Source organism: Aethina tumida, chromosome 6 (genome assembly GCF_024364675.1).
Source record: "Aethina tumida isolate Nest 87 chromosome 6, icAetTumi1.1, whole genome shotgun sequence".
NCBI lineage: Eukaryota > Metazoa > Arthropoda > Insecta > Coleoptera > Nitidulidae > Aethina > Aethina tumida.
The window spans coordinates 18828916-18855968 of NC_065440.1; the positions used below are offsets into that span (position 1 = coordinate 18828916).

Below are 27053 nucleotides of genomic sequence, written 5' to 3' on the forward strand. Positions count from 1 at the left end.
CAGAGTTTTTCTTAAATAACTCGATTAAATTAAACATTTTCTTATGAATCTGGGTACCCAAATGAAAGCTCTTGGAAAGATCTATCAAAGTATACCAGATGTTCATAAGTTTGGGTTAGAAATGTGAAAATTATGGACAAAAAAATTAATATATATAAATATCGTGATATATATCAATGTTTTATTTCTTTTACATGTTTTTCACAATGAACATTTCAGAAAGCACAAGCCCAACTGGCCTACGAACTGCAGGCGGCCAAAATCCGCCAGAAGATACGTAACGAAGAGATCCAAATCGACGTGGTAGAGCGCAAGAAACAAATCGAAGTGGAGGCACAGGAGGTCCTAAGGAAGGAACGCGAACTGAACGCTACAGTCCGTCTGCCTGCTGAAGCCGAGAGCTACCGCGTACAAGCTATCGCCGAAGGAAAACGGTACCACTATCTGAACGATTTTGTTGTTGTTTCGACTAATTTTTGTGCGTTCCAGGACGCAAACGGTGAAGAACGCACAGGCGGAAAGCGAGAAGATCAAGCTTCTGGGTATGGCGGAGGCCAGTGCCATTTCTAGCATAGGAAAAGCCGACGCCGAACGTATGAGGATGAAGGCAGCCGTTTACAAGCAGTACGGCGACGCCGCCATCATGTCCATCGTTTTGGACGCCTTACCAAAGGTGCCACCGCCCCACAACTTCTTTATTTGGTTAATTAAATGTTTATTTTTTATAGATTGCCGCAGAAGTGGCGGCGCCTTTGGCCAAAACGGACGAGATCGTGCTGATAGGCGGTTCGGACAACACGACGGCGGAGATCTCACGGTTGGTCGGACAGATTCCGCCGGCGGTGAACGCCCTGACCGGCGTCGATTTGTCGAAAGTGCTTGGAAAGTTGCCCGGTGCCACCACGAAGCCTGCAGTCGCTGCCGTTAACTAATTACGTATTATTTTGTTTTATTAAATAGCCCCAGACGCTGCCTCAGCCTCGGGGTGGGATTATATATGAAATGCCGCTTTGTTTACAGGTGAAATTTTATGGTAAATTCGAGTCTAGTCCATCGAGTGTTTCACTGTTCTGTTTAAAGGTGGAACGTGAATTTGAATATTTTTTTCGATTTCGTGCGTCGTTTATGAGTTTGTGTTTAGAATTTTTTTATAAATGTATATTTTTTATATTATTATTATTGTTTAGGATCGATTGAAGTAAAATACATCCCCTTCTCAGGTCTAAAAAGAATTCGTAGCAAAATCTAGTTGAAATTGTCTGGATTAGTGTGATAATTCGGTTTATTGTCTCATGAATCGTACCAAAGTAGAGTAATTTAAACAAAACGATAATAAATAATCTCACAGTCGTCGAGAAAATATGGTGTTCAATCATTTTACTAAAAACATTGTAAATTGTAGAAAAAAAATAACGATTAACTAAAGCCCAAAAAATTGTAGCCATTCCATCAATTTCCATAAGTTTTCCATTCGAAAAAAACAGATGGAAGTTGACGTACGTAATTTAAAAAGATTCGATGTATTTTTATACTCCCCAAGACCCTAGTGTTTGTTTTATCGTTTTGGTTTATTAGCCGACACGGATTTTATTTCGTAAAATGCGCCCCCGGAACACTCAAAACTGCCTGTGTAAATTCACTCGGGGTCGCTGCACTAGATGTGTGTTCATTTAAAATTATGTCCACTTTTCTGTGTGAATAAAAATATTTTAACTAATGGCATTGGCACACTTTTTATTACCACCCCAAAAATTAAGTAAAAAAACTACAATTACGTAACAAATATTCATTTATTGTGTACAAATCAACAAATTTTTGGTATTATATCACCACACTTGGCGGATATTTTTAAAATGTCAAGTTTGTCAGCTCTGGTTGGTCCTATATTGACTATACAAACATTCTTCCGTTCCTCCACAGCTTGTAAGACAATTCGGTAGCCCGAAAATACGGACAAGCTGCTCCCTAGTACCAACAAACTGTCACTCTGTGATACACACTGCCTCACCTCTTCCACTCGAACTCTGGGCACGTTGTCGCCGAAAAATACGATGTCGGGTTTTAGAATGCCTCCGCATGAATCACACGTTGGTGTTACGAAGTTGTCGATGCTTTCCTGTAACAAAACATTAATTAAAACGTTATCTAATTGTATCATTACATATATTATTTACTTGTGGTATCTCAACGTCACCATCAGGCCTTATCATGTCACTTGTGTCACTAATCAAAGGATTCTCCTTGTGGATCTTCTCCTGTATGAAGTGACGGTCGAACCTCGCCTCACAATCCAAGCAGATTACACGAAAGGCTGTGCCATGTAGTTCAGTAACATTTTCACTTCCAGCTTTGTAATGCAAACTGTCCACATTCTGGGTGATGACCCTCGACACTTTACGATCGGTTTCCAAGTTCTTGATCGACACATGCACGGCATTGGGTTGGGTGCTTGAAAATCGCGGCCAACCAACGTAATTCCTTGCCCAGTATCTCCTTCTTGTACTGCTGTTTTTAAGGAAGTCCTGATATTGTATGGGCCGTCGGTTCGATCTGGCATACAGCCCGACGTCTTCTGAACGGTAGTCGGGGATTCCTGCGTTTGATCTGGCATTAGTTTTGATTCGTGTTGGTTTTTGGGGCTCGTACCAGATTCGGTGGAAATACCAGCACCAGTCAATATTGCTATTTTGTCCGAGGATTGGATGAATTTTTTCAGGATTTGCACGTCTCTGTCGTTCACCGGCTCGTGTTTAGGAACAAAACACAACGAAACTGTGGAGAATTTACGGAAAATATTTACTGTTCTTGACATTTTTGTGGTTTACAGGTTAGGTTTGCGCCTTTAAGTAGCCAACCAACGTTACACGAATACAGAATTATGTAATTTACTTAAAAATCTGACATAAGATAAATATTATTTAGTTTGTAGCAGTTACGATTGTACTCATTATTAAATTGGCTTTATCTCAAGTTTACTATCAATATACTAATGCAATAACATTGAAGTTTTGATTTTCAGACAAAGAAAATATATTTAAGCCTTGTTATTAAAGTTTTTATATTATTATCTCATCAAACAATTAATTAATATAATTTTTGGATAAAATAGGGCATATAAAAAACGTAATTAACATCACAATCGTGTTTTATTTATTTCTCCTATGTACAGTCTAAAATACACAAATTAAATATTAAAACAACACGAATATCAGATGGCTTACTCGTAACCTTTATGATCGATTGTAAAAGGGGCAAAAAAATACTGGTAACACAAAAACAAAGGGTCAGATTAAGAACCGTTAAAATAACATCACTTGTTTTTATTTCATATGGAATAAATTAATGATAATCTCGCACACATTACAGCTCTCCTTTGGCCTTAAGCTTGGCTTTCAATGATTCGGGCATCTCTGGTGGTGGTGGACGTGGCATACGCATCGCAACCTGGAACAAACCATGAGTTAGTTGATTTAAAAAAAGAGTTGGGTTTCGAGACCCACCTTGAAGGCGTCGTAGATGAACCATTGCAAGGCGGTGAGGGTACCGATCATAATGATCCTTGGTCCCAGTCCCTTCCAGGTGCCAGACCATCCCAACTTCTTGAACACGCCCAGGGCGGTCGCTCCCTTCTCCTGGTTCAGTTTGGAGACGACGGTGTCGGCGGGATGTGAGACGATGGCGCAGAACACACCGGCGATGTAACCGGCAGCGAAGGTGACGATCAGTTGTTCGCCCTTGCTGCATTGTTCCCTGGGCTTCGGAACGACGTGTTTGTAGAGCAGCTCCACGGTCTTTTCGAAGCAGGCGAACTTCATCATGGTGTAGGGGATTTGACGGCCCCACAATGGGGTCAACGATTTGTAGAAGCCATTCAGTCCTTAAAAAAAATAATTATTGGGTTTTTTCGAGTATTTAATTGAGGGTTCATTTTGCTGATTGAATTCTTTCGAAACTAATTAACTAGTGAGATAAATAAAACTATTAATAGCTTGTCACAAGTTCACATGTGTGTCATTGATAAACTTGCTTATCATTAAAAAAATGTTTTGTTATAATCTTAAACAAATTTTGCAATATCGTTTATAATTTACTATTATCATAGTGATGAACAGACACTTTTTTCAATAATAAATCATGGAATATTCCGCTGCTTTCGTAAAATACTTTCGATGTATTAATTAAAGATGTTTTGTGTTTTATTTACCTTCTTCGCGCATGATTCTGGGCCACGCCTCTCTCAAGGTGTTTGCGAATCCGGGTGTAGTTTGGATCTTGACCTTGGCCGCCTCCATGGGCGACAGGGCGATGTCTGCGAAGAATTCGGCGGAAGCCGAAGCGGCGAGGTACAACCATGTACGATACAGGTACGCGTTCTCTTCGCCCAACGCATCAGCGTAGACGACCTGAAATAAATTGAATTTATTGTTTTTTTTTTTTCAAATAATTCAGTGAAATTAAATATTTCACTATGGATGTTGGACCTCAAATAAAAGGCCTTGAGAAGGTCTATCCGAATATTTGACATGCATGTTGGTACTCAAATAAAAGGTCTTGAAGAGATTTATTCAGTAAAGTGGTTTGGTAAAAAAATAAAAAAGTTACGGTCAAAAGTCTAATCTTAATTTTTCTAAAATAACTATGAAATATTTCATTATCAATATGGGTACTCAAATGGATCCTTTTGATAAGAATATGAAAAAGCTATTGTTAAAATGTAATTTTAGTTTTTCTTCAAGAATTTATTCAAATGAAAGTTTGTACTTTGTTTGTACAGAAAAAATTTTCTGTTTCTCTTGTATATTCATATCAATCTAAAGGATATACCAAAAACGTAGATAAAAAAATTAACAAGTTTGAATCAAAAAACTGTTTAAATCCTAATCAAGACTGAAATAAAACTACATAAATGAAAGTAACTGATATAATTACCTTGAACACTTCATAGAGACCGAACTTGCAGAGCCCCTGGGCGGAGTAACCGAAGAAGGTCGGCGCCCATCCCTTAGCGAGACCCTTGACGCCATCCTCGGCCAATGTAACTTTGAAGCCGTTGATCAAGTTCTTGTATTTAGCGGGATCGACTTGCATACGACACTTGACCAAGTCGAGGGGCACGACGGCGGTGTGGGTGATGCCGCACGACAGGATACCGGCCAGACCGCACAGACCGAAGTATTTCATGGAGGCGAATTCGCACGAGTCGCCAGTTTGTACGGAGGCGGCAGCGATCGTGCGGCCGGCCGTCAGCGACTTGACGATGCCCTGGGGCGGCGACTGCGCCTCAGGTTGGCAGTAGGCCTTTGTCAACAGGGTACTGAACATCGTGATTCGGTCCGTGAATTCCTGAAAATGGAGGACGGGGCCGTTAGGTTATTCTCGGAACGATTTGCCATTGCCCTGATCAACGTTGACATTGCAACAATTAACCAACAAGGTTATATAACTAATTTTTTAAGTTGCGACTATCGATTTTTTATGTTAACAACTGAAACCGACACCAATTAATCCAATTAGAGTGGTCAGAGGAAAGACTAAGCCTTATTTAAACGTTAGGTCTTCAAACCTTGAGATTTTGTCACAGATCAAAGTCGTGACACTGACAACGATAAAACCGTATTACATAAGCGAAAAAAACTCTAATTTCCACAAGAAAAACCACTGCACTCACTTGCAAAACGTCTCTAGACTCGTTAAACAATTAACACAACACAAATTCAGGGGTTTTCAACGTTGGAAACAGTGGCTGTGGAATCAAGATTGGGACTTACCCGCAACGAATATGGCTGCTACACCGCAAAAGGTGGAATTGAAGTTGGACTGGGAGCAGATGCGGGTATGCGCAAACGGTACCACGTGGTTCGATTATCGAAACCCGCCCGTTCCGGAGTGACAATTTTGCAAATTTTGATGTCTAAAGCATTATTCCAGTTTTGACTTTTAATAAAGCTCATCATACTGGTTTATTATTGTTTACAATTCAATCTAATTATCGCTCTATTATGACATTATATTGGTAATTTTGTTAATGTTAACTTGGTTGCCTAAATATAATCAATAGCCGCTCAGAACAATACCGAACAGTTTACCAACTTATAAAATAAAGTGACTTCCATTTTATTTTTAAAATTATTTATAGTATTAAGTTTTTAACTGCACAACATTGAGATTTATAATAACTTCATCGATAGAAATCATTTAAAAGTTGCAAGAGGATAATTTGAGGCCTTTTTTGACCATTGCATTTTACGCACACATTATATAATAATAATCTCAGAAACACCAATCTCAGAAATAAAACACCAATTGTTGTGTCAAACATTAATAAATAATTTGGAAATGTTTTCAAGAAAACACAACAAATTTACTAAAAATTAACAACAAACTGTGCACACAAACAATTAGTAAACACTCCAAAACAATTTTAAAATATAATCAATTTCGGAACGTGCACCCGGACTTTAAAATTTAAATCACAGTGCTGAGATTGACAGACGTCAAAACGATGATATAAACAGATAAACTCATAAGAATGGGTTAGTGATAACAGTTAGTAACGATGTAACCACCGCCCCACAACATAACGTAAAAATGGAATCGTACAGCATGGACCAGGTCCATGCGGAGTCCTGGAACTCGACCAGCATCGAGAACATAACAGACATTAAAATGGACTCGACGAAATTGATGTTGTTGTCCAGCCTCGCATTCGCCATAGGCTGGGTGGTTTACATCACTTACTACAATTCCCGGGTCGTCGGTTATATACTGACGAAAATAATTAACAGGCTCTTCATCAGTGACGGGTGTTTCAAAATAGGGTCATTGAATATTAATGCTTTAGCAGGGAAGATTATGTTCAGGGATGTGGTTTATATTACCCATGATTATAGTATTAGGGTGCAGGATGGCTATTTGATATTCAGGTGGTGGAGGAGTTATGTACCGAAGGATGTTAGTGAAGGTGTGTTCCTCCTAATATTATTATAAGAATTGTTTCTATAAATATTTTTGTAGATTTATCACACTCAGATACAAGGTTGTCAGTGATGTTGAACGGATTTGAGCTGCATGTTTTTAACAGGTCACATCTGTATTCAAGGCTTGAAAAAGTTTTTGGATTGAAAGCAAACATTTTTCCTGATGATGGTAGTGTCCAGAAAATTAATGAAGATCTAGACCAGTAAGTCCCCAAAATATATAGAAACATGTTTTTTGTACTCATTTGTGTATTACACAGGTCAGAAAGTCAGCATGATAACTCAGCAGTGAGGAAACAACGACCGGAAGCTGCGATGGCACGAACCTGGCGGGACCTGATCCCGGTCATAAAATGCGACGTTTCATCAGTAAGTTTCTAGCCCCCCAATTATTATAAAATCTCATTGATTCCGTTAACAGAGTCGTTTGGTGTTCGGCAACCGTTTAATCCCCACAACATTGAGCATCACCTTCGAAGAGTCCCACTTTGTGTATTCGACCAAACCGGCCGTCTGCACCCTAGACAGATTCATGCACTTCGTCAAGTGCAAGGCGGAGAACGTCAAGGTGATGCTGGCTCCCAGTCTGAAGTACACGGGCTTGTCGGACGAGCCGCCCCGTTACATGGGCGAAGGTTTCGTTCTGATGTCCACCAATGACATGGAGTTGTACTTTTACATGGACGAACCCGGCCTGGTGCCCGAAGAACCGGTGCTGATCACGCTGCCTAACGGCGACATCGTAGAGTCTAGTCCGCCCCAATGGGGCGTCGACATTAAGTGCGGCAAATCGACGAATTTCAGCTACGGCCCGTGGGCCGACCGACAGCGTGAGCACCTGTTCAAGTTCTTCTATCCGCAAGATTATCTGCCCATGGAGGTGACCAAAACTCCAAAACCGGGCGATAAACGACAAATGCAGTCGTTCGACGTTAGGTTGGTAATGCAAAACGAAGCCACCATCGACATATTGTTCACCAAAGACAAGGAAACGAATGCGACGCACATTAACGTGGGACAGGGCAGTTATTTGGAAGTTACGGTGCCCTGGATCACCTTACAGGATGGTTACACGACCAAAATTAACGGGCAATTGTTGCATCTTGAAGCCACGACGAGTTTACAGTTCAGGGACTTGGTAGAGAGTGAGACTTTGGAGTTTTGCCTTCTTTGTCACTATCCGTTGGTGTTCAACGACCACCAGTTGTGGGAAATCAATCTTACAGGCTGCAAGGCGACCGTCAACCTCATCTTTGCCCACAAATGGTTCTTTACTGGTAAATTATTTAATTTACAATTTGTTTAACCTTTATTATTATTTTTTCTTTTAATTTTTATAGATTTAATAAACGATTGGTCGTCCAAGGCTCGTCCAGACTTAATGCACTTCGTACCGTACACGTGGCGTATAGGGCTCACTCTAAAACATTGTGAGCTGATCACCCTCGTCAATCAGTATAATTGGATCGACTGCAGCAGCGTGGGGCAACGCAACCGACTCGAAAATACTCAAATCGCCTTATGCGCCCACTTCCTGCACCTCTCCTTTGACCTGCCTTTCGACGAGTTCTTACCCGACACCGTCCCATTAAATTTTGCCATACAAGGCGAAAGTATAGACCTCAGTTTGTTTATCCCCGAGTTCCACACCAGCAGAAACATAGTTTCTTCGTTGGAAAAGTACGCCAAAGTCTTAAGCAAGGACGGCTCCACCACCACAAAGAAAACTGAGGCCATACCCAAGTGGAGGAATGTTTGCTTGCAAAGCATGGGCTGGGTGGACTTTTGGTGGGTGCCAATTGGAGCCATCAACATCGTGTACACGTACCACCCTTGCCCACCTCTGGGGCCACAACCTCAAGCTGACATTTCCACCCCCGTCAAAGAGGAAATTCTCTTATCCCCCATCAGATTCCCACATCAAAACCGGGACAATCGCAAAAGAAGTCCGGAGGGAGCCTACAAATTCGATCCCACCACACTGAAGGCTGACACGGTCAGCGTCGAATTGGAAATCGGTCCTTCCGTGTTGTTGTTGTACGGTACTGCCTTGAAGAACTTCATGAACTTCAAAGAAAACATTTTCGGCGAAGATCAAGCCTTTACGGACATGCAACGTTCCTCGGAGTCCGCCGAGATGAAAACTGAAGACAGTTCGGCTAATTTACCGCTGGAACTGCGTGGCGACTTCGACCACCGAGAGTACCGACCTCTTGAAGTCGACGTTTCAATTATAATGCACGACATCCAAGCCCACCTTTTAAAGGTACTTGCTTTAGATTGTACTTTAATGTTTTATTGTTGTTTGTTTTTCAGAATTGTACAGAAAAGGATCCACCTTGTCCGGTGATTTTGGTGGAACGTTTCGGCTTTGAAATGAAGAAACGGTACGACCAAACTGAGCTGCAGCTGCTGCTCAGCCCTGCGGTACTTCTAGTATCCGATAATTTGAACAGGGCCTCCACGGATAAACATTTGAACCAAGGGAAACTCACTTTATCTTCACTACAGATTCGAGGACACGCAATGTTCTCTGACGTGGGCCAAAGCTTGGATCAAGACACCATAGAATACGCCTGGCTTGTTGAGATACAACTAGGAAAGCTGAGTGGCAAAATGACGACGCCTCAGTTGTACTCTGTACTGGCCTGTTTGGAAACCTTGATACTCCTACTCATGGACGACGAGAACGAACTTAACTCTCCGAAGAGCGACGTAGTTTTAAACGAGCCTGTAGTCAAACCTGTAAAAGACGTGCAAGCAATACAACCTCTCAGGTACATGACGGATAAGTCCAATCAACTGGTAAACAGCATAATGGGCAGCCACGCCAAGTCCAATCAGAACGCACAGAACTTAAAGAAAACTGAGGACAAACGCAAAGACGACGAGAACAAAAAAGGTTCGATAAGAAGCAGCGTCATTCCAACAGCTTCGAACGAGGAACAACCGGAAGTTTACGGAGAACATAAACTCAAGTACAAGTTTTGTCGGGTCACAGTTGACGCCTTGGACTTCTGGCTGGTGGAATCTGGGGCTGCTTTACAACTATGGGTGCGTTTCTATACTAACATTGAAACAGTTTTAATATATTGATTTGTAGCTTTCACCAGTGAGATTGGCGAGTTGCAACCTGCACGGCAAACAAGTGAGCTCCGGTCTTAGTTGCATAGTTTACGGCATGTCCTTGAGGCAGTTAGTATGGCATCCGCACAAATATAATCATTGCAAGTAAGTTTTTATTACTCAGAAAGCTTAACGTATATTTCTCAAACGTTAATTGTCCAATTACAGAGTGAATATCGACAGCCCGGACTTGTGGTTGGAAGTTGGCGCCGCAAATTTCGGCCCCGTCATCATCGAATCGGCCATCTCATCCGACATCAAAGAGCAAAACATGCATCAAGAACAGCAGAAATTCCTCAAACGCCACGACGACAAATTGAAGAAATTGTGGTTCCTGTGGCCAGAACTGAACAAAACGACGGCCAAGTGTGGCTGCACCGGCGGCTGCGCATTCTTCGGCGCCAACCGGAACGGCACCCGTTTCTTCAAGCCGTCCAAGAGCGACGTGGAGGAAGGCGTGAACGTGGCGGCGTTCAGGGTGAACGAGCCGGGCAAGGATCCAGGCTACGGGCAGAGTATTTTGCATGAAGGACAGCTGTTGTTCAGGACTCCACCTTACGTTTTGAATGAAATAAGCCTGCAAGACACGTTGACGCGTCCCAAGCCGCAGAGGAAGCATTCGGGTAGTCCACGCGTTGCCCACCTGGAGCGTTGCACTTCGGTGGAGAAGGATGCTCAGAGTTATTCTAGTCCTGGCAATTCGGCCGAGAGAAAAGTTAATCGACGATTCTCCTCCACTTCTATGAGGTAACTGTAGTTCTTATTGCAGAAGCTTAATTTATTGTTATTATTAATTATTGCAGGAGCGCAAATTTGAAGGAAGTACCGTACTCAAGACTGATAGAAGCTAGTGCCGCCAATCTGCCCACCAAACTAGACAGCGATTCGAAACTGCACGCGGAAAAAAGCAAATTAACTGTGTCCGGAGACGTAGACCTGTTACCGAAGAATAGTGTGTCCGATTCGAAGCTGGCTGTCGACTATTTCAGCAATGCACAGCCAGAAATCAAAGAAATCTACACTATAGCCAATCAAAACAGTATCGGAAGCGACGTGTCAGCTATTCACCGAGGTAACGTGTCATTCAACGCCTCCGAGTCACACCACTCTTTGGGAGAGACCAAGGAGGAACGATTAAGACTTGAGGTAATTTTTAATTCAATGTATAAGTATCAAAATAACATGATTTTTATAGCAAATTCAACGTACGACGTCCATATCCAGCGAAAACCAATCGGAGGCTTTCTTCTCCGCTGACGAAGACTTGAATTACTCCCGCAGTTCGAGTCTCAGGAACTCCATACTGGGTCCGAGTGAAATATTGACCAGACAAGATAGTAACAGCGTGCCACCACAAAGGTAAACCCCCCACATTAATTGTTATTACTTTATAACTTTGTTTTACTACAGGAAAAAGTTTTCAAGTGAGCTGAGCATTGCCACAGACAGAAACAGCCACAAAACCATACCTATAACTGCCCCAGGTTCAGCCCCTGAAACCACCTGCATGCGTCTGTCCTCTCACAGAAGTGATCATGAGATCCATACGCCTGAGCATCGTACTCAAGTAAAACTTTCTAACTTTACTTAGTTAATAGATATTTCATTTCAAGTTGTTTAAGGTGGAGGATAGAGGGAGGAACGTACAAGGCTTGGTGACTCCCCATCGTTACCCCACTGCCAGATCTGTTAGTCCAAGAATGCCACAAAAACTTCCAGATGGCCCTGAGGTGCAAGACACCCTGCTCAATGACTCTTTAGGCGACTCCTCCGACAGTTACAGCAACACCAGTTACGTATCTGCGCAAGGCAGCCAGGAGGACTTCACCTTGGTGGATCTGCACATGCAAGTCAATAGACTGATCGTCGACTCACCAATGTTGATGTCCAGCTACGTTACACACTTGGGCCAGTTGAAATGCAGCAACTGGGACAGCAAGGGAAAGGAGGACCAGTTTTCCATGCCCATGTTCGAGAAGAATGATCAAGATAAACTGGTTTACTCAGGCGGTAGATTTGTGCCCTACATGGAGAACTTAAGCGATGGTATAACATCTTTGAAGATGGTGGCTAAGAGCGAGATGACGCAGAATCAGAACAAGACGCCGACATCTCCGTACGTACACGTCTGGGACCAGGAAGAAGGAGACAACGATTCGGGATCGTTTCAAGAGGAAGAGCTGTTGGGTGCTTACGGAGGGGACGCCAGCTCTAGAACTACAGTCATTGTCAAACTTAAAGGCGATTTGGATGTTATGATCTGTCCTCTGCTTTTGGAAACGATGCAACGGTACAATGTCTTCTTTATTGCAATTTCTTGAATATACTTTATGTTCTTTTCAGATTTGTGGACGCTTTAACTCCAACAGTAGCAAATTTGCACCCTCTAACAATCATCAATCACCTACACACGTCTTGTGTGGGTCAAGTCGAAGCGGCAAATGTTTTAAAAACCACAGAAAATGTGGCGAAACTTTGTCATCCCAGGAAGGACGGAACTGATGCCCAGGACGGCGGAATCTATGAGGAAACAATAAAAACACAAACTCAATGCGCGTTGTACTTGCCCAAAGTGAACGTCACCTTGTTGCAAGTATCCATTGTTGAGGAAATTATATCGTTCTCCGCTTTGGACAACATCAAAGATCTGACTTGCGTTTCTATGTTCTCCGTGTGCTTCGACAATGTTTCCGCCAAGCTGCACTGCGACAAACAAGTAAGCTAATTAGTTCAACTTCTTAACATCGATTAACTTGTATTAATTTTAGGCCAGGGAAGTGCTACAAAGGATAATGCGACCTGCTGTCGTGAGTGGGAACAAAAAAGGAGGCAACCGGGCCAAAATCTTGTTGGGTCTACAAACCCACACAAATTCTGACGTGATCCAAGGCGAGCCAGCGTACGTGGAGAGTTGTGAAGGACAACAGCAACAATTGGTGGTTTGTTTGAGCGTTGGCAAGGCGCACGCCCAATTGAGGCGCCTGAGGAATGAGAGCTCCATTCTGGATGACGCTGTGATCACAGCAATTCCGCCCTATAAGTCCAGAGTTTTGTTCACTCTAGCCAAAGTTCGTCCTATTCACAGGGGGCTGGAGTACTACATGCAGCCTGGAACAACTCCGGAAGTTTTGGTGAGTTCAAATAATTACTAGTTAAGAGTAAAAGTTATATTAATATTACTTGTTTTAAAGACGTCGAACGAAACCGATATCGAAGACAAATTGGGTTTCATAATGTTTGAATGTGGACTGGAAGGTGTGAATTTAAAGGTCGTTAAGAAGTCCCAGTTTGAGCATGTCGAATGTAATATCACCACACAAACGGAAGTGAATTCTGAAACCAGAAAATCCAAGGAGGATTTGGACCAAAGTAGCACAGCAACCCCAAAACTAAACGATAACAAAACTAACAACAAACCAAGTGGTAAACTTTGTTCTGAATGTCACATTCACCGTTGTATTTTAAATAATTATACGTAGGTCAAACACCGAAGCTGAACGAACGAGCCCAAGAGGAGGAAACGACTAAACCCGAAGCAGGAGACGTAAAACCTGAAGGCAAAGAAACTGCCATTCTAGCCAAAGACAACGGCAACGTCTCCTCCTGCATAATCGAACTGAAAGTGGTGTGGTTTAACTTCGCAGCCCCACCACGTGCCCCGATCACTAGAAAAATAGACTACACACGCCTCGATTGGAACCTACTGAGCACCGCCTCCCCGTCCATCAAGGCGTGGATGAACCCCAGCAACAGACTCGCCATTCGGGTCGTTCACATGGTCAGGACGATGTATCGAAGATCCACGGCCACCGTGGCGTGCCTTATGGCAGAAACGCTCGACAAGGAAAGAAGCTGCCACACATTAACGAAGGTAGGTGCTAGGCTCCGCCCACATCCGCGGGTTTAACATGTTGCTTATTTGTAGAGTCGATACGGAAAGCTAACGCCGATGGCACAGACGTTGCAGGAAGATCCGAGCTTGCAATTGTGCTCAATTTTGCAGAAGTATTACTTGAGCACTGATCCCAGTCAGATTGAAGTCAATTTACGGGAGTCTGAGATTCCTCAGTTGTTTATTTTAAGACAGGTACTGGAATATGGATGCATATTGTATGTGGATTAATTAATAATGGTTTTACAGGGAGTAATAGTGTTGAGTAGACAATGGAAGAATATCTTGTACACTCCATTATTCACCCAAAACACAGTAAAAACAAGAATCAAGCCCATGAACGTGACAATTCCGATTCAACCCAACATACAGGAGGTACAATTAGTTTATAAATATTTGTAGTTAGTGCAGTAACGAAATTTATGACAAAAAAACAATCTGTATATTAATTTTGTTGACGTTTTTAGGTGCACCCAAAAACTGTACCAATCAGGAACAATTGTAAGATTTCATACAGCAACAAAATGTTAATTAATTTAAAACTTTAAATGCGCAATCACTGCACTAACTTTTATGTGTTTATTTTCCGTTCCTTTTTCTGTAATTATCGTGTAACAAAAAAGGCACAACTATATCATGATATTTATTTGTTACAATTGACATTTTTAATTTATCGTGTGCTTCTCTCATATCGCCTAGCAGGAAACGTGTCTGACCGATGGCGAGGCGAGTGGCAACGAGGAGACAGACATCACCGACGAGCACGCCCGCTTGCTGCACGCCGGTATCATTCTAAAACCGAACGCTCATAGAACCATGGGTAGGTCACCGTTTCTTTCACACACACACACGTAGTACTACTAACATACTCATACACACATGCGTTGTTGTTATTTATTGTTGTTGCTTTCCGCTTGTGATTAATACACTGGGTGTTATAGTATATAGTAATTTTAAAAAATACTACTTTGTCTTAAATTTTTTGAAACTTATTATATATTATGAAAAGTGGACTACAAAACCTATTGAAACACTGGGCGTTGTTTGGTGGGGCTTTAAAACTGTTGTTTTCAAGTGGCGACCAAGGAGAGCCTAGTGGGAGCTATGCAACCGTCACCGCGTCTCAACTACGGCGATAGTTCCGTGCACACCCCTCAGGTGGCCGTCGTATCTGGAGGCGTGGAAAGCGTGCTTACGTCACCTAGTCCGCCAGGTAATGCTTGATTTGTTGCTTGTTTTGTGTGTCCGCTAATTCGTGTCCGGTTTAGTTCCGCACCGCAAAAGGAGGAAGAGTCTACAGCCGATACAGCCGCCGAACAGTAGTCGTGCTAGCGTCGTCGTTCCATTGTTGAACACCAATCCCTTTGTCAGTAAGAGGCTTGTAGACGACAGTACGTACCGCCCCCGCTTTACTTTTTAACATCCTCCTTTTACTGAACCAGAATAAACACTTTTTACTTCTCGTAGATTATGGTGCGTTGAGGGAGGATAGACAGGCGATGAGCTCAGATCCCAGCGACATCTGCAGCCAGTCAAGCAACGAATTGCCGACCAGTCCGGTGCACAAAAACAACCAGCAGGACACCAACCATTATTCGGAAGACCTGTACAGCTGGATGGCGAAACAGGATACGACCGGTGGTAATCTGGAGGGTTGTCTGGAGTCGAAAATCGATACCATGCACACCGAGTCATCCGGAGATGCGGGCACTTTACCCAAAGAAGAGGTGGCTGTTCCTGAATTGCCCATGTATCACATTCAGGATTCTGTTAGGTTTTTGGACGCCAATCAGATTTTCCAGCCTTTGCTAAGCGGCCTTGGGGTGATGCCGCAGCAGTTGAGATTTACCACAATGACCGATTCAAGTAAGATTATTATTAGTATATTAAATGTTAACCAATGATATAGGTCATCACCGTAATAAAATAAGTAATTTGGGCGTGATGCGCGTACATTTCTAATACTTATTATTTAGATGCAGGTAATGACGTAACAACATTGGACGCACTGGGGTCCAATTTCTCTCTAGTAGGAAACATGGAGACCTTAAGGATTGATATTGTGGTCTCAGAACATGGGAAGATTGAAAAGAAGAAGGGCAAAAAATCGTACAAGAAGCTGTTCATTGAAATTACCGGTGACGAATCACCGGCCTTCGTCTGCGAAAAAGTTGGTGTCGAATTAGAAATCGAAAGGATGACTGACATGGCCGTAAATGAAATGATTCGTACGAAACACGTTTTGTACATTTCTAGAGGACAGTTAAAGAATCACACGAGTACCGTTATCAACTTTACCATAGGTAAACTCATTGAGTTGTTTTGTCATTATCTGAAATGTTTTTGTATTGAATCTTTTAGGTGTTAGGACAATACACCAAAGAGTGAATATGCCTTTACTCAGATTGTTACATCAAATCAGTAACATGTACCAGAACGTCAAAGACACTCAAAACGAACTGAGAGAACAACAACCAGTGGAGATCAGAAGACCAAAAACGAGTGCCAGTGACCACGTGGACATCAACAAACACCACTCATCCAGTAAGTCTAGATTAAGTTTAGTAATGTTTTCCGGGAGGAATACATCATGACTTATAACCGGGTTTTTACTTTAATTAACGAACCTTCTTCTTGCAAATCCAGGTGATTATGCCAAATTGTTTGATTATTCCTCCTTACAAAGGCCTAGGACCTCCGACTATACCTGTAAGTATCATTTGAGTCACTCGGCCAACGTTAATTAATTTTATTGTGGTTGGTTTAGCTTCGGATTTGTTGCAAAACGCACAAAACATCATGGACGTGAAACAGTTGAGTCTGAAAATCTCCGATCCGGGTTCCTTTGGCTCTCAACAAAAACCGGTGATTTCCCCGTCACCTAGTTTAAGATCCAGACCTCAGAGTTTTGCACAGAAGTTACGATCTACAGGAAAAAGCGTCAAAGGTATTTCTATTGGTTTAATACACATTTAGATTCTATCTGATTTTTTTTAAGGATACGTAAACTTGAGTGAAGGAGCAGGAACGCCGATGACAATGTCGAGTCCCTCCGGCTCCGCCTTAGAACATGCAACGGTGTCGTCAGATAAAAGTACTGGAAGGTGTTGGAAAAACATCTACCACTTGTTGGATTTGTACGCTGACATGTCTGACCGCAAGACCATCAAACATAGGTTTTCAGTAGGCACCTACGACATATCTGAGCATTATAAGGGCAACAGAAAGTACGACATATTGGAGGAAATGAAGTCTTCCAACGATTTGGACAAAGTTGAAAGCACACCACCTTTGTACAACAGAGATTCGACCCACAACGTAGCAAATAATGAGCATACAAAGTTGGTGGTGTTTGGCGTGGCCAAAATCCATCGCACTAAACTATTGGCCACACTATCCGGCCTGAAACTGGAGGCAGAAATCACCAGTTTACATTCCAGTTTAACTGTGAGGAAAAAATCAATACCGCAGATACTAGAGTGCTCATTAACTGGGCAAATAGGCAGAACTATGATTGTTTTATTAGAGGGCGTGGCCCCGAATCAACAGACTGTTGTTAAAGTTACAATCGGTAAATCCCAGGCCTTGTATTCTAGTATTACCAAACGTTCCAAGGACAAAAACTCGGGACTGTTAACAGTGGGGGCAGTGAACATAGAAATACCTCAACATCCTGTGGCACTACATGGAATGGTAACAAGAGGAAGCAAGCAACTTAGTTCAACTCTGCAAGAATTGCGAGTCGCCAGGACCTCCAGTCGGATGTCTAGAGGTGTACAACCTGAGGACGACCTACAAAGCTCACCAAACCATCAAACCAGAGACGTTCCATTAACTACAACCACCCCTAAACCTCCTGTTCAAGAAAAGAGTTTGCTGCAGCCTTTAATGATGCAATTCTCGGTGATACTGCAAAGTTTAAGCATCAGCGCCGCCTTGTTGCCTTCCTTACAGGCTCAGTATAAAATGTTCCACGTTAATAGTACAGGTTTTACCGGTAGGAAGGCAAAATTCACCATCGATTTACCCAGGCACTCACTGAGCTTCAATACCAAGCTCCAAAACCTGAACCAAACTCAAAAAACAGACGCAAACCTACCTTCGGAAGCTAGCATTGCACTTCCTGCCGTGCACGTGGCTGCTGAATATATCTCCGAACATGCAGCTGATGGACAACGCCCCCTGGAAGGACTGGTCTTCAGACAAGGTGGCTATTTGAACGCTACCGCCGACATAGGAGTCTTCGAACACAGTTTAACCACCGATTTGCTGAATCATCTCGTCTTCGTCCAAAAGGTGTTCATGAAAGAAGTCAACGAAGTTGTACAGAAAGTCTACGGAGGGGAACGACCAGTTGCCATTTGGCTGGAGGACAGTGAAGAGCAGTCCTCCAGTTTAAGCCGCATTCTATTTTCCTTAGCCATCAAAATACAAAGAATACAACTAACTGCAACGACAGCAGGTAACTCTGCGGTGAGATTAGAAACTGGTTCAGTCGTGTTCGAGCTGTCCAACAGGGTGCAGAACGTGTCCGGGGCTGCACAGAGTACTGCAGCGAGATTGTTCGGAAAGGCCGAAGTCACGTTGAATTTATCCCTTGGGCAGATCATTAGGAACATTGTTTTTGAAGAGGCAGACACAGAGTACCAACACGTGGCCTTCTTCCATACAAAAATTGGGTTGAGGAATGCCTTCCAAGGTGAAATCGTCGAAGGGGAAGACAAGGAAGTTATATTAATAACTTTAAAACGTCCCCTAATCTACATACAACCCTCTGCTATCGACAAGGCCATACTTGTGTGGCTTAATTATAAAAATGCTTATGATTATTGGAACGAAAAGCGGGCCAATTTGAACAAAGAAGTGCAAACTGCCACTCAACAGGTCTACGAGAAGTTCCAATTGGGGCAGTTAACTAGTCAACTGGGGGCGCAACACCTGGGCACGTTGTTCCTGCAACTAACTGTCGAAGATATGGGCATCTGTTTGCCCTTAAATCCCTTACCTTTGTCCTGGAATCAGAGGAATTACGAAGACAGTCGTGGGGCTGTCGTTGTCACTCTTGAAAACACGAGCATTTCAGGTACATTCTTTCAACTTCAACATTCTAATATATATTTTTTAATATTCTCGTAACTTTTAGCTTGCAGTTCCGGCTCCCTGGTGAGCAAAGGCAAGTTCTCCAACTTGTGCCTGCGATTCGCCGAAGACTTCGAGGCTTCCCTGGATGACTGGATGCCGGATATGAACGACAACGCAATCATGAACTTGTGCGTGGTCAGCGACGGCACTTACGAAGTATGCAGCCGCACTATAGCCGCCAAACAAATCAATGAGAACGCCAAATGGTTCCTGAACGTGCAATGGCAAATGGAAGGTGTGGACATCCACCTAGACACGAACGTGGGCAAACAACTCTCCGCCCTAGGGCACACGTTGACTACAATAACTGGCGCCGAAGACAATCCGGTGCCAGATGACTTTGACAGCGACGAGGACGAACCTACGGACGGCACGAGGGCGTCACAAGAAAGTATCTTGCCCGCCTTCATGTACGACCCGAATTTAGACAACAAAAGCCGTTCAAAACTGATTGAAAAAGAAATGAGTGAACAGGCCAAAATTATAGACGACCTGCGAGTCTTGGGAGCATCGCACGGTATCATTAAACAAGAAATGAAACGTTTCCACGAACTGGAATCAATGGTTTCGAAGGATTTCCGACGCGACATGATACAGAAGCTCAGAAGACAGAGTGTGAGGTCGTCCACGTTGAGGAACAAGTTTGGATTAGGTAAAACTAACGCAGCCAGATCGAAGAGCTTTGTGGCGGCCAGCACGATGCCGGAACAGGAAAGGTACACTTTAAAACACTGTTTAAAACTTATTACAGTAGTTGTAATTATAGCCCGGAAAGTGTGAAGGCAGGAATGACCAACAACTCGAGTTACGAAAGCTCACCAAGAGCTGGACCATCCCGCTCCGCCTCCCTGAGAGTGAAAGCAGCAGACATCGGCCCCCGAGTGACTTTCAGCGACACATCCACCATGTGCAGGTATATTTTAAGATTAAATTTTCTAATTCAAATACAGTAAGTGTTGTTTACAGACAAACATCTTTGCCCAGCGCCAGCTCAGAGATGAGTTTGCCAGAGTCTAATTTAGATTGGGTAGACCATTTAGAAATAGATGGGGTTAATGTGCCGCTACGTAACAAGATGCCAGCTTCCTATGAATCAATGGACGAGTCGCTTATGGACTCGCCTTTGGACCAGACTTTGCCCACGTCGTTCACGTCAGGTTTGAACCAGTCAGTCGGTATGAAACCGCAAGAACCCAACATCGATCTAGAATTAGACGTCAAGGTACTGCCTTGGAACCTTTGATAAACTTTTTACTTCATGTAGTTGTGTTGCAGGTATTTATTAATAGTGGAAAATGTGTTTTGCACACAAAAGACTCAACGAAAGACGAAGAAATAAAACTGACGAGGATGAGGAAGGATAGAAGTTGTTCTGCGGGGCTGTTAGAGTTTCCACCCACCAATTCTAGTCCTGACGCCACTAGACGCAACAAAGACAAGTACCATGGACAATCCAGCAGTGGAAAACTTAGATCAACGCCACACGGTTCACTTGTCGATTTGACTATCTTCCACATTCCTGGTATGATCATTGACTCATTAAATTTTATACTAAATATTGGCCAACGATATAAACCATCGTTTTACTAAGTTTTATTAAAATCAATCAAGTAGTCTCAGTGTGATACGCGATATTTTCGTTTTAGGTATGGACGTTAAGCTGCACTATCAGAGCAAAGTGGTGAGCGTGGACACGCCAGATCAAGGGCAGCCAACTCCAGATTTCGACAGAGCCTTCTCCTCCAGTGGCTACAAGAGTTCCGAATCAGACCAAAGCCGCATCGATAGGGCATTCGAACGACAAGACTCCCAAGAATTAAAGCTCTCCTCCTCATTGCAGGGCATCACAAATCCCAACTACGGCTGCAGCCCAACGTCCAGTCGAACCAGCCTGGACGACTTACAGTTTGGAGGTTCCGTTTCACCGCAAGACACTTTCAAAGCCACGTCGGCACCGGTTTTCAAAAAATTCGGCGTCAAAAAGGCGTCTTTGTTCGCCTGGATGACGCTACAAAGTGTGCCGGAGGAGACGATAATCAGTCCTCACATTTTGGAGTTTTTGGAACAAACGCTCGAACCAATACCTAAAATAATTCCGACAACGGATTCGTCGTTCCCTCATTCGGATCAGGATTTAACAAATTATGGCAATTATGTTTACGCCAGTTTCCCTGTAGATGTTATAGTTTATTTCCACATGCAGCCCAGCACTTTCCGTTTCAGTTGCTTACCAGTTTCTCGAGTGGAATGTCTGCTGCAATTACCCAGTCTGGATATTGTCTTCAGTTCCAAACGTGCCGAAGACGAACTCTTTTATAGGTAAGTGAATACGAAAATTGTTTGACTCATTTCTTCACTAATAATGTTTTGTAGTGAGTTTCCAGCAGCGGCAATCGGTGGACTGAGTGTTACAGCATGTTTATCCGACTTCTCTGTTTATATTTTCCACCCTTATGGTGGTAAAAAGACGGCTTTGAAAGAAGCACAATGGTCACCTCTTTCCGATAGTGAACGAAAGGATTCTTTGTCCGTTAACGTGGAGTTTGTAAAAATCCACTTGTCACGTTCCAGGATGTTTAATTTGAAACAAGAAATGGCGAGGAAAGGAACTGATCAAAGCAAGGCAGTTATCCGATTTTCCAGTATGTTGTTTTTCATCAAATCATACAATAATCTAACTTTTGTTTTGTTACAGCAATAATAGATATAGGTTCAGCTTCGTTCAAGTACGACATGCGACGACTGACGGAGATCCTGGCGTTCCCCAAGGCGTGGTACCGACGCTCCATAGTCAGACGGATGTTCCTCGGCGACTTGAGCATGCACGCCATGTACAACGACGAAGAAGACACGATAACAACGGATAATTCACCTGGTACCGGTCGAAAAACCGATAAATCCCCTCTTTTAAACAGTAAAGACAAACTTAAACTAGGTTTCGAAAACGATCATCAACGTCACAGAAAGGTAAAAGACATAGGCAAGACGTTCAGCACTGAATCAGCGAAGGCCGACACTCCCAGTCCATCGGAGCACAAGAACCTGACCACGTGGGAGACGTGCGTGCTGCTCACCGTCAACTTCAAGAAGCTGAATGTGCATATGAACATGGGCAACGTTATGGGGAACGTTTCGTGGTTGACCAAGGAGTTTAGAAGCGATGCGAGGTTGAGCATAGGCTCGACGGGGCACAAGAACCTGTACATCGCCCTAGGACTGGGCGGCTCCGGCCTGGACGCCAAAGGAGGTATCGTAGGTGGTAACATAGAGATTGCCACCATCGACACTTTCATACACATCCGGGAGGAACCTGACATTGAGCCTGACCACACTGTAGGAGTTAAATTACACGCCCTTGAGCTGAGATTGGATTACATGGGGACGAGCGTCTTAATGTGTCGAGTCAGTGACTTGAAGGTTAACTTGAGGGACGAGTGGAAATTGAATCGTGCCACGAATAGAGACACGTTTATACCAACTAGAAGGCCGGCGAGTATTTTCATGCACGGCGATTTAAGTTGGGACCAACTACAGATGATGATCAGCAAGTCCACCACCGCAGACTTGCTGAAAATGTTTAACAAACTGGAAGAGTTCTTTTCGCAGCAGTTCAACAGTAGCAAGCGTGCTTTTATAAACATTTCCGGGTCGTCGCGTAACAGGATGTCAGTACAGAAACCGGTGACTGCGCAGCAACAACAGGCATCAACGGACGCCAGGCACCACCGACATTGGCAGAAGGTTTTGGCACAAGTTGCAGGCTTGCAATTAACCACCATGCACGTACCATTACCGCCCTACGGCACCGTCCTGGGCGGTACCATGGAGCTGCATGGCAACAACATTTCCCTCGCCTGCTTCCACGGCATCAACTTCAAGAGCAAGTCGTGGGCGCTTTTCAGTTTAAAGGAGCCATGCATTAATTTCAATACCGAGAGTCAGGAGATACCTTCAACAACCGGTTAGTCATTAATAACAAATTAATTGTGGCATTTGTGACTGATTTAATTATTTTCCAGAGAGTGCACCAGCACAAGACGTCCACATAGTACAAACGTTAACGTGCAGCTTAGGCCTGAGCACCTACAAGACGCACATGTCAATGGCTACAGTCTGCAAAGTATCCAGAACAGTAATTTTCCCTCCACAGTTCAAAACGTTACAAGAGTGGTTCCATTACGCCTTCGCAAACAGCCCCATAGACGGTAAACAACCTAATCTTACCCTTACAACAACTAAAATTATAAATATTACAGAAGTGGACAAGTTTCCGTCGTTGGAACGTGAAAAAATGGACGGCAACAACTCAATCGAGAGGTCAAGAAGCGGAGCTAAATTGGCCGACCCCAACCACAACAGAGAGGTGATTTTTTCGGTGCCCAGTTTGCAGTTACACTTAAAAACTGAGCACCTACAAACTGCGAAAATACCGGACGCCCAGCAGGACGAGAAACCGACGGTTGAATGTAGTTTTATCACTGAGTTTGAGGATCATATTTTCGTAACGGTTGATGCAGAGGCGTTTTTCTTTTTGCACGACCTCATCACCTCTTACGTGAATGAGAAGGAACGAGTTGTTAGTATTAACTATTCTTAGAGTAAATGTGTACGTTAACCCATGTTTTTTCTAGTTGGGATCGTCTGAGAAGCGTTCCAGTATGGACCAGGACAAGTTCAAGACCACCCTGAGTGAAACACCCAAAAAGGGATCAATCGACGTGGATATTTTCGCCAAGGATTGGCGTAACTACAACTGCAAAACGTGGCACTTGGAGCCAACAGTTCGGCTTCTAAGTGTTGCAGGAAAGTACATCGAACCGTACGGCATCGATTATATATTGCAAAAGTTAGGATTTTCGCATGCGAGGACGACCATTCCGAAATGGATGCAGAGGGGTTTTATGGATCCGTTGGACGCGATTCTCGCCGTGTTGACACTGAAGATGGTGCAGGTGGTAAAGGGAGACAAAAAAGAGGAGAAGGAAAAGGCGGTGGAACAGAAAAAATGAATTTGTTGAGGGCTTTGAATTTACTAGTCCGTAGTTTAATATTCTATTTAAATAATTGTTATATATTAAGGTGTATATTTTCTGTCTTTAGGCTGTTATATTTATTCCTATTTATTTCTAACTATATAATCAATAAAATTATATAACATGACTTTATTTATATAAACAAATAACATACAATTTAATATTAATCTCAAGCAATGTTATCCGACAGTTTAGTGACTTCCGGCAGTGCCTGCAGTTTTTCGTAAAGTTTCTCTGCCACTTTCAGTTCCTCGTCCTGCAGCGCCTGCATTTTGAGAGGTATAAACTCAACGGCTGCATTGCTGACTTTGTACTGCAACTTCTCCAAGTCGGCCACTACCGAATTCAAATTGCTGGCTCCACAAATGAATTGCAATGACTCGTTTTCTTCCAAAACTCTCACATCTTCGGCGCCACTTTCTATCGCATGGTCTGTGGCGGCTTCCAGCACGGTTTCTTCTGTTTTATCCTTGAAATCTGTTGGTAGTACCACGTCAATCAAACCTTTCTCCTCAAACAAATGTATACCGCCACCGTCGTTGAATTTTGAGCTATGCTTTTTCAGGATTGTGGCCACAGTTTGTTTGAACATCTGTATATTGTTTGTGAACACTTCACACAAGATTATACAACTTCCAGGTCCTCTAAAAGCAACTAGTCAGTATTTTATTTTTAATATTAATGTAACATACTTGATCTCCACCAGATGAGGTTTTGCGCCACTTTTGTCCGTCTCAGTGCTCTTTAAAATGCTTTGTATTGTGGCTACAGGCATGTTGGCCCTTTTGGCTTGTTCAATGACTTGGGACAGTTTTAGATTCTTTTTCGGGTCTACCGTGCCCCCTTCTACAAATCAAACATATCAACGAAGTTGAAAAGGTTAATTAATTAACGAATTACCGGCTACAGCAACTTTCATCATCCTTCCCAGTTTTGTAAACAGTGCAGCCCTTTCCGCATCCTTTGCCCCCTTTATGTGTTTTATGTTTTGCCATTTGGAATGTCCGGCGTTTCTTACACTTACAACATTAACATTATGAAAATTTTGGCAGATTTTCGATAGTTTTAACAAGTTTCTCATGGTGACGAAAGTGAGGTTAAATGAGGTTACGTAAACGTCAAATCATACAAAACAGTGGTTTTAAATAAATTTACAAGTCGATTTAACCCCTTTCCTTTATTTCGAATCAAAGGTACAAAACGTACAACAGGCATGAACCAGTTAATATCATCGGAACGAGTCCAAAATCCTGCATTTTCGAATAAAAACTCCAGGCCGTCCGGCGCCACAGTTTGGGTACCGTATTAAACAATTTGCGGCACTATACAATTGGAAGTCTTCAGATGCTGCTTGATGTAACTCTTGTCGATGAACGTTTTATCACAGTTCGGACATTGGAACGGTCTTTCGCCCGTGTGTGTCCTCATATGTTTCATCAGCTTCGTTTTGCTTATGAACCGCTTCTCGCACATCTCGCAGGCAAAATTCTTCTCGCCGGTGTGCGACATTATGTGCGTATCTAGGTTGACTTTGAGGGCAAAACGCTTGCTGCAAAACGGACACACGTTCTTCCACTTGCTGGGATCACTGTGCACGCACAACTTGTGCTTGTACAGGTCCGAAAATGTGTTGAACGCCTTGGAGCAGAGTGCACACTTGTACGCCCGCTTGTTGGCGTGGATCTTCTCGTGCAGCGACAGCGAGTTGGCGGAGAAGAAACCCTTACCGCAGAAAGAACAGATGTGCGTCTTGACGCGGCTGTGCGACTTTTTGTGCACGTTCAGGTTGCCCAGCATTGCAAACGTGCGTTCGCACAGTTCACACTTGAAGTTCTTCTCCTTGGCGTGCACGTTTCGCACGTGATTTTTTAAGGTGTTCCTGTTTTTAAATACGTTGTTGCATATCAGGCATTTAGGTGGTTTGGTGTCGTCCTCCTGCTTAGGAGGCTCTTGTTTTAGATCCAGCTTTTTGCACTTGGCATAGTGTTTTTTGAGTAATACGAACTGTTTTCCGCAATGTTCGCATGTTTTGTCTTTGTCACGCTTTTTCTTTGACGGTCCTTTAGTATTTTCGGGTTGCCAATCATCTGAACACTCAGACTGTCTGTCGGGCTCATCATTGAACTCAGTACTAGGTTCCTCCTCCACCTCCTCCTCTTGTTCTTGTTTTGTTGGCAGTTCAACCTCAGCTTTGACATGCTTTTTGTTCAGAAAGCTCTGTATACACAGTTCCCTAAATGCGTAAGTTTTGTTCAGGTCATCTAAACAACAATCACACAACGTTACTGTCACGTTCCAGTCCTAAAAGTTTAAAGGGTTAATGTGTAATTTGAAATAGAAAAGATTGTTATACATACTACTTCAGGCACACAGTTTTTTAGTTTTGTTAAAATTGTCAATAAATCTGTTTCGTTGTCATTGTTTTTGTCGAAGTTTATTAGACAAATGTCACAGTTTATTGACATGTTTGAAACGACGCTTGTTTACAAGGCAATGCACGCATACCTATCTCAAGATAAGTTTTGCAACCAATGATACACTTATATGAAAAGAAGTTGCCTACATTTCAAAATTTAACTAAAAATTGTTAATATTTACGTCGAACAATAAAGAAAAACAAATTTATATTTTGAGAGGCTTTTTTAACAAATAATTATCTATGAGTGCTTGTGGAAAAGTTCACAAGCTTTAGCCAGTAGAGGAATCAATTGGAAAAGGTCACAGATGATAATCAGAAGTGTAAATAAAATTATGAATATTGTTAAATGACTTGTTCAGTCTCCATCTATTGTAAGAGACACGAACCAGCACAATTTATCATATAAGAAAGCATTATTAGTTCTTAAATCTTATAATTAAATGTTTACTTATTTAATTTGAGTT

At 42.8% G+C, this 27053-nt stretch overlaps 6 protein-coding genes across 10 annotated transcripts in view; 2 read left to right on the forward strand and 4 right to left on the reverse strand.

The window, feature by feature from the left end:
* Positions 1-1722, forward strand: part of LOC109597826 (flotillin-2-like) — a 76690-nt gene extending 74968 nt beyond the window's left edge. For all 3 annotated transcript variants that reach the window (XM_020013602.2, XM_049968553.1, XM_049968554.1), the window contains 3 exons: positions 220-434; positions 490-673; positions 729-1722. In XM_020013602.2, the coding sequence (XP_019869161.2) occupies positions 220-434; positions 490-673; positions 729-932 (603 nt within the window). In that variant the 3' untranslated portion in view covers positions 933-1722. The remainder of the gene's footprint in view (positions 1-219; positions 435-489; positions 674-728) is intronic.
* A 49-nt stretch (positions 1723-1771) lies between these two features.
* Positions 1772-3073, reverse strand: LOC109597827 (NAD-dependent protein deacylase Sirt4). The gene is made up of 3 exons (XM_020013603.2): positions 2647-3073; positions 2175-2593; positions 1772-2116 (listed from the first exon to the last, which is right to left on the reverse strand). The coding sequence occupies exons 1-3, from the start codon at positions 2810-2812 to the stop codon at positions 1805-1807; spliced, it is 897 nt and encodes a 298-aa protein (XP_019869162.1). The 5' UTR covers positions 2813-3073; the 3' UTR covers positions 1772-1804.
* A 54-nt stretch (positions 3074-3127) lies between these two features.
* On the reverse strand, positions 3128-5917 carry LOC109597811 (phosphate carrier protein, mitochondrial). Its single transcript, XM_020013586.2, has 5 exons — positions 5769-5917; positions 4930-5343; positions 4205-4403; positions 3501-3877; positions 3128-3444 (listed from the first exon to the last, which is right to left on the reverse strand). Exons 2-5 carry the CDS (start codon positions 5320-5322, stop codon positions 3361-3363), a joined length of 1053 nt encoding a protein of 350 aa, XP_019869145.1. The 5' UTR covers positions 5323-5343; positions 5769-5917; the 3' UTR covers positions 3128-3360.
* Positions 5918-6549: 632 nt separating this feature from the next.
* On the forward strand, positions 6550-24297 carry LOC109597840 (transmembrane protein KIAA1109 homolog). Of its 3 annotated transcripts, XM_049968966.1 has the most exons (37): positions 6550-6961; positions 7015-7180; positions 7238-7346; positions 7399-8254; positions 8318-9243; positions 9294-10031; positions 10081-10208; positions 10272-10850; positions 10907-11249; positions 11299-11462; positions 11514-11670; positions 11726-12393; positions 12447-12819; positions 12872-13234; positions 13295-13526; positions 13583-13974; positions 14029-14190; positions 14245-14370; positions 14695-14815; positions 15071-15208; positions 15264-15386; positions 15463-15861; positions 15972-16298; positions 16357-16539; positions 16642-16704; positions 16763-16942; positions 16994-19078; positions 19139-19853; positions 19904-20050; positions 20104-20359; positions 20413-20659; positions 20784-21456; positions 21511-21779; positions 21833-23098; positions 23157-23342; positions 23394-23713; positions 23769-24297. In XM_049968966.1, exons 1-37 carry the CDS (start codon positions 6589-6591, stop codon positions 24144-24146), a joined length of 14931 nt encoding a protein of 4976 aa, XP_049824923.1. In that variant the 5' UTR covers positions 6550-6588; the 3' UTR covers positions 24147-24297. The 3 variants fall into 3 exon arrangements, with proteins under 3 accessions (XP_049824923.1, XP_049824924.1, XP_049824926.1); XM_049968967.1 differs by lacking the exon at positions 16642-16704; XM_049968969.1 differs by lacking the exon at positions 16642-16704 and having other exon boundaries at positions 14698-14815.
* On the reverse strand, positions 24285-25381 carry LOC109597839 (translational activator of cytochrome c oxidase 1). The gene is made up of 3 exons (XM_020013616.2): positions 25071-25381; positions 24863-25016; positions 24285-24814 (listed from the first exon to the last, which is right to left on the reverse strand). Exons 1-3 carry the CDS (start codon positions 25249-25251, stop codon positions 24340-24342), a joined length of 810 nt encoding a protein of 269 aa, XP_019869175.1. The 5' UTR covers positions 25252-25381; the 3' UTR covers positions 24285-24339.
* On the reverse strand, positions 25329-26749 carry LOC109597838 (zinc finger protein 239). Its single transcript, XM_020013614.2, has 2 exons — positions 26528-26749; positions 25329-26471 (listed from the first exon to the last, which is right to left on the reverse strand). Exons 1-2 carry the CDS (start codon positions 26633-26635, stop codon positions 25476-25478), a joined length of 1104 nt encoding a protein of 367 aa, XP_019869173.1. The 5' UTR covers positions 26636-26749; the 3' UTR covers positions 25329-25475.
* Between the last annotated feature and the right edge of the window lie 304 nt (positions 26750-27053).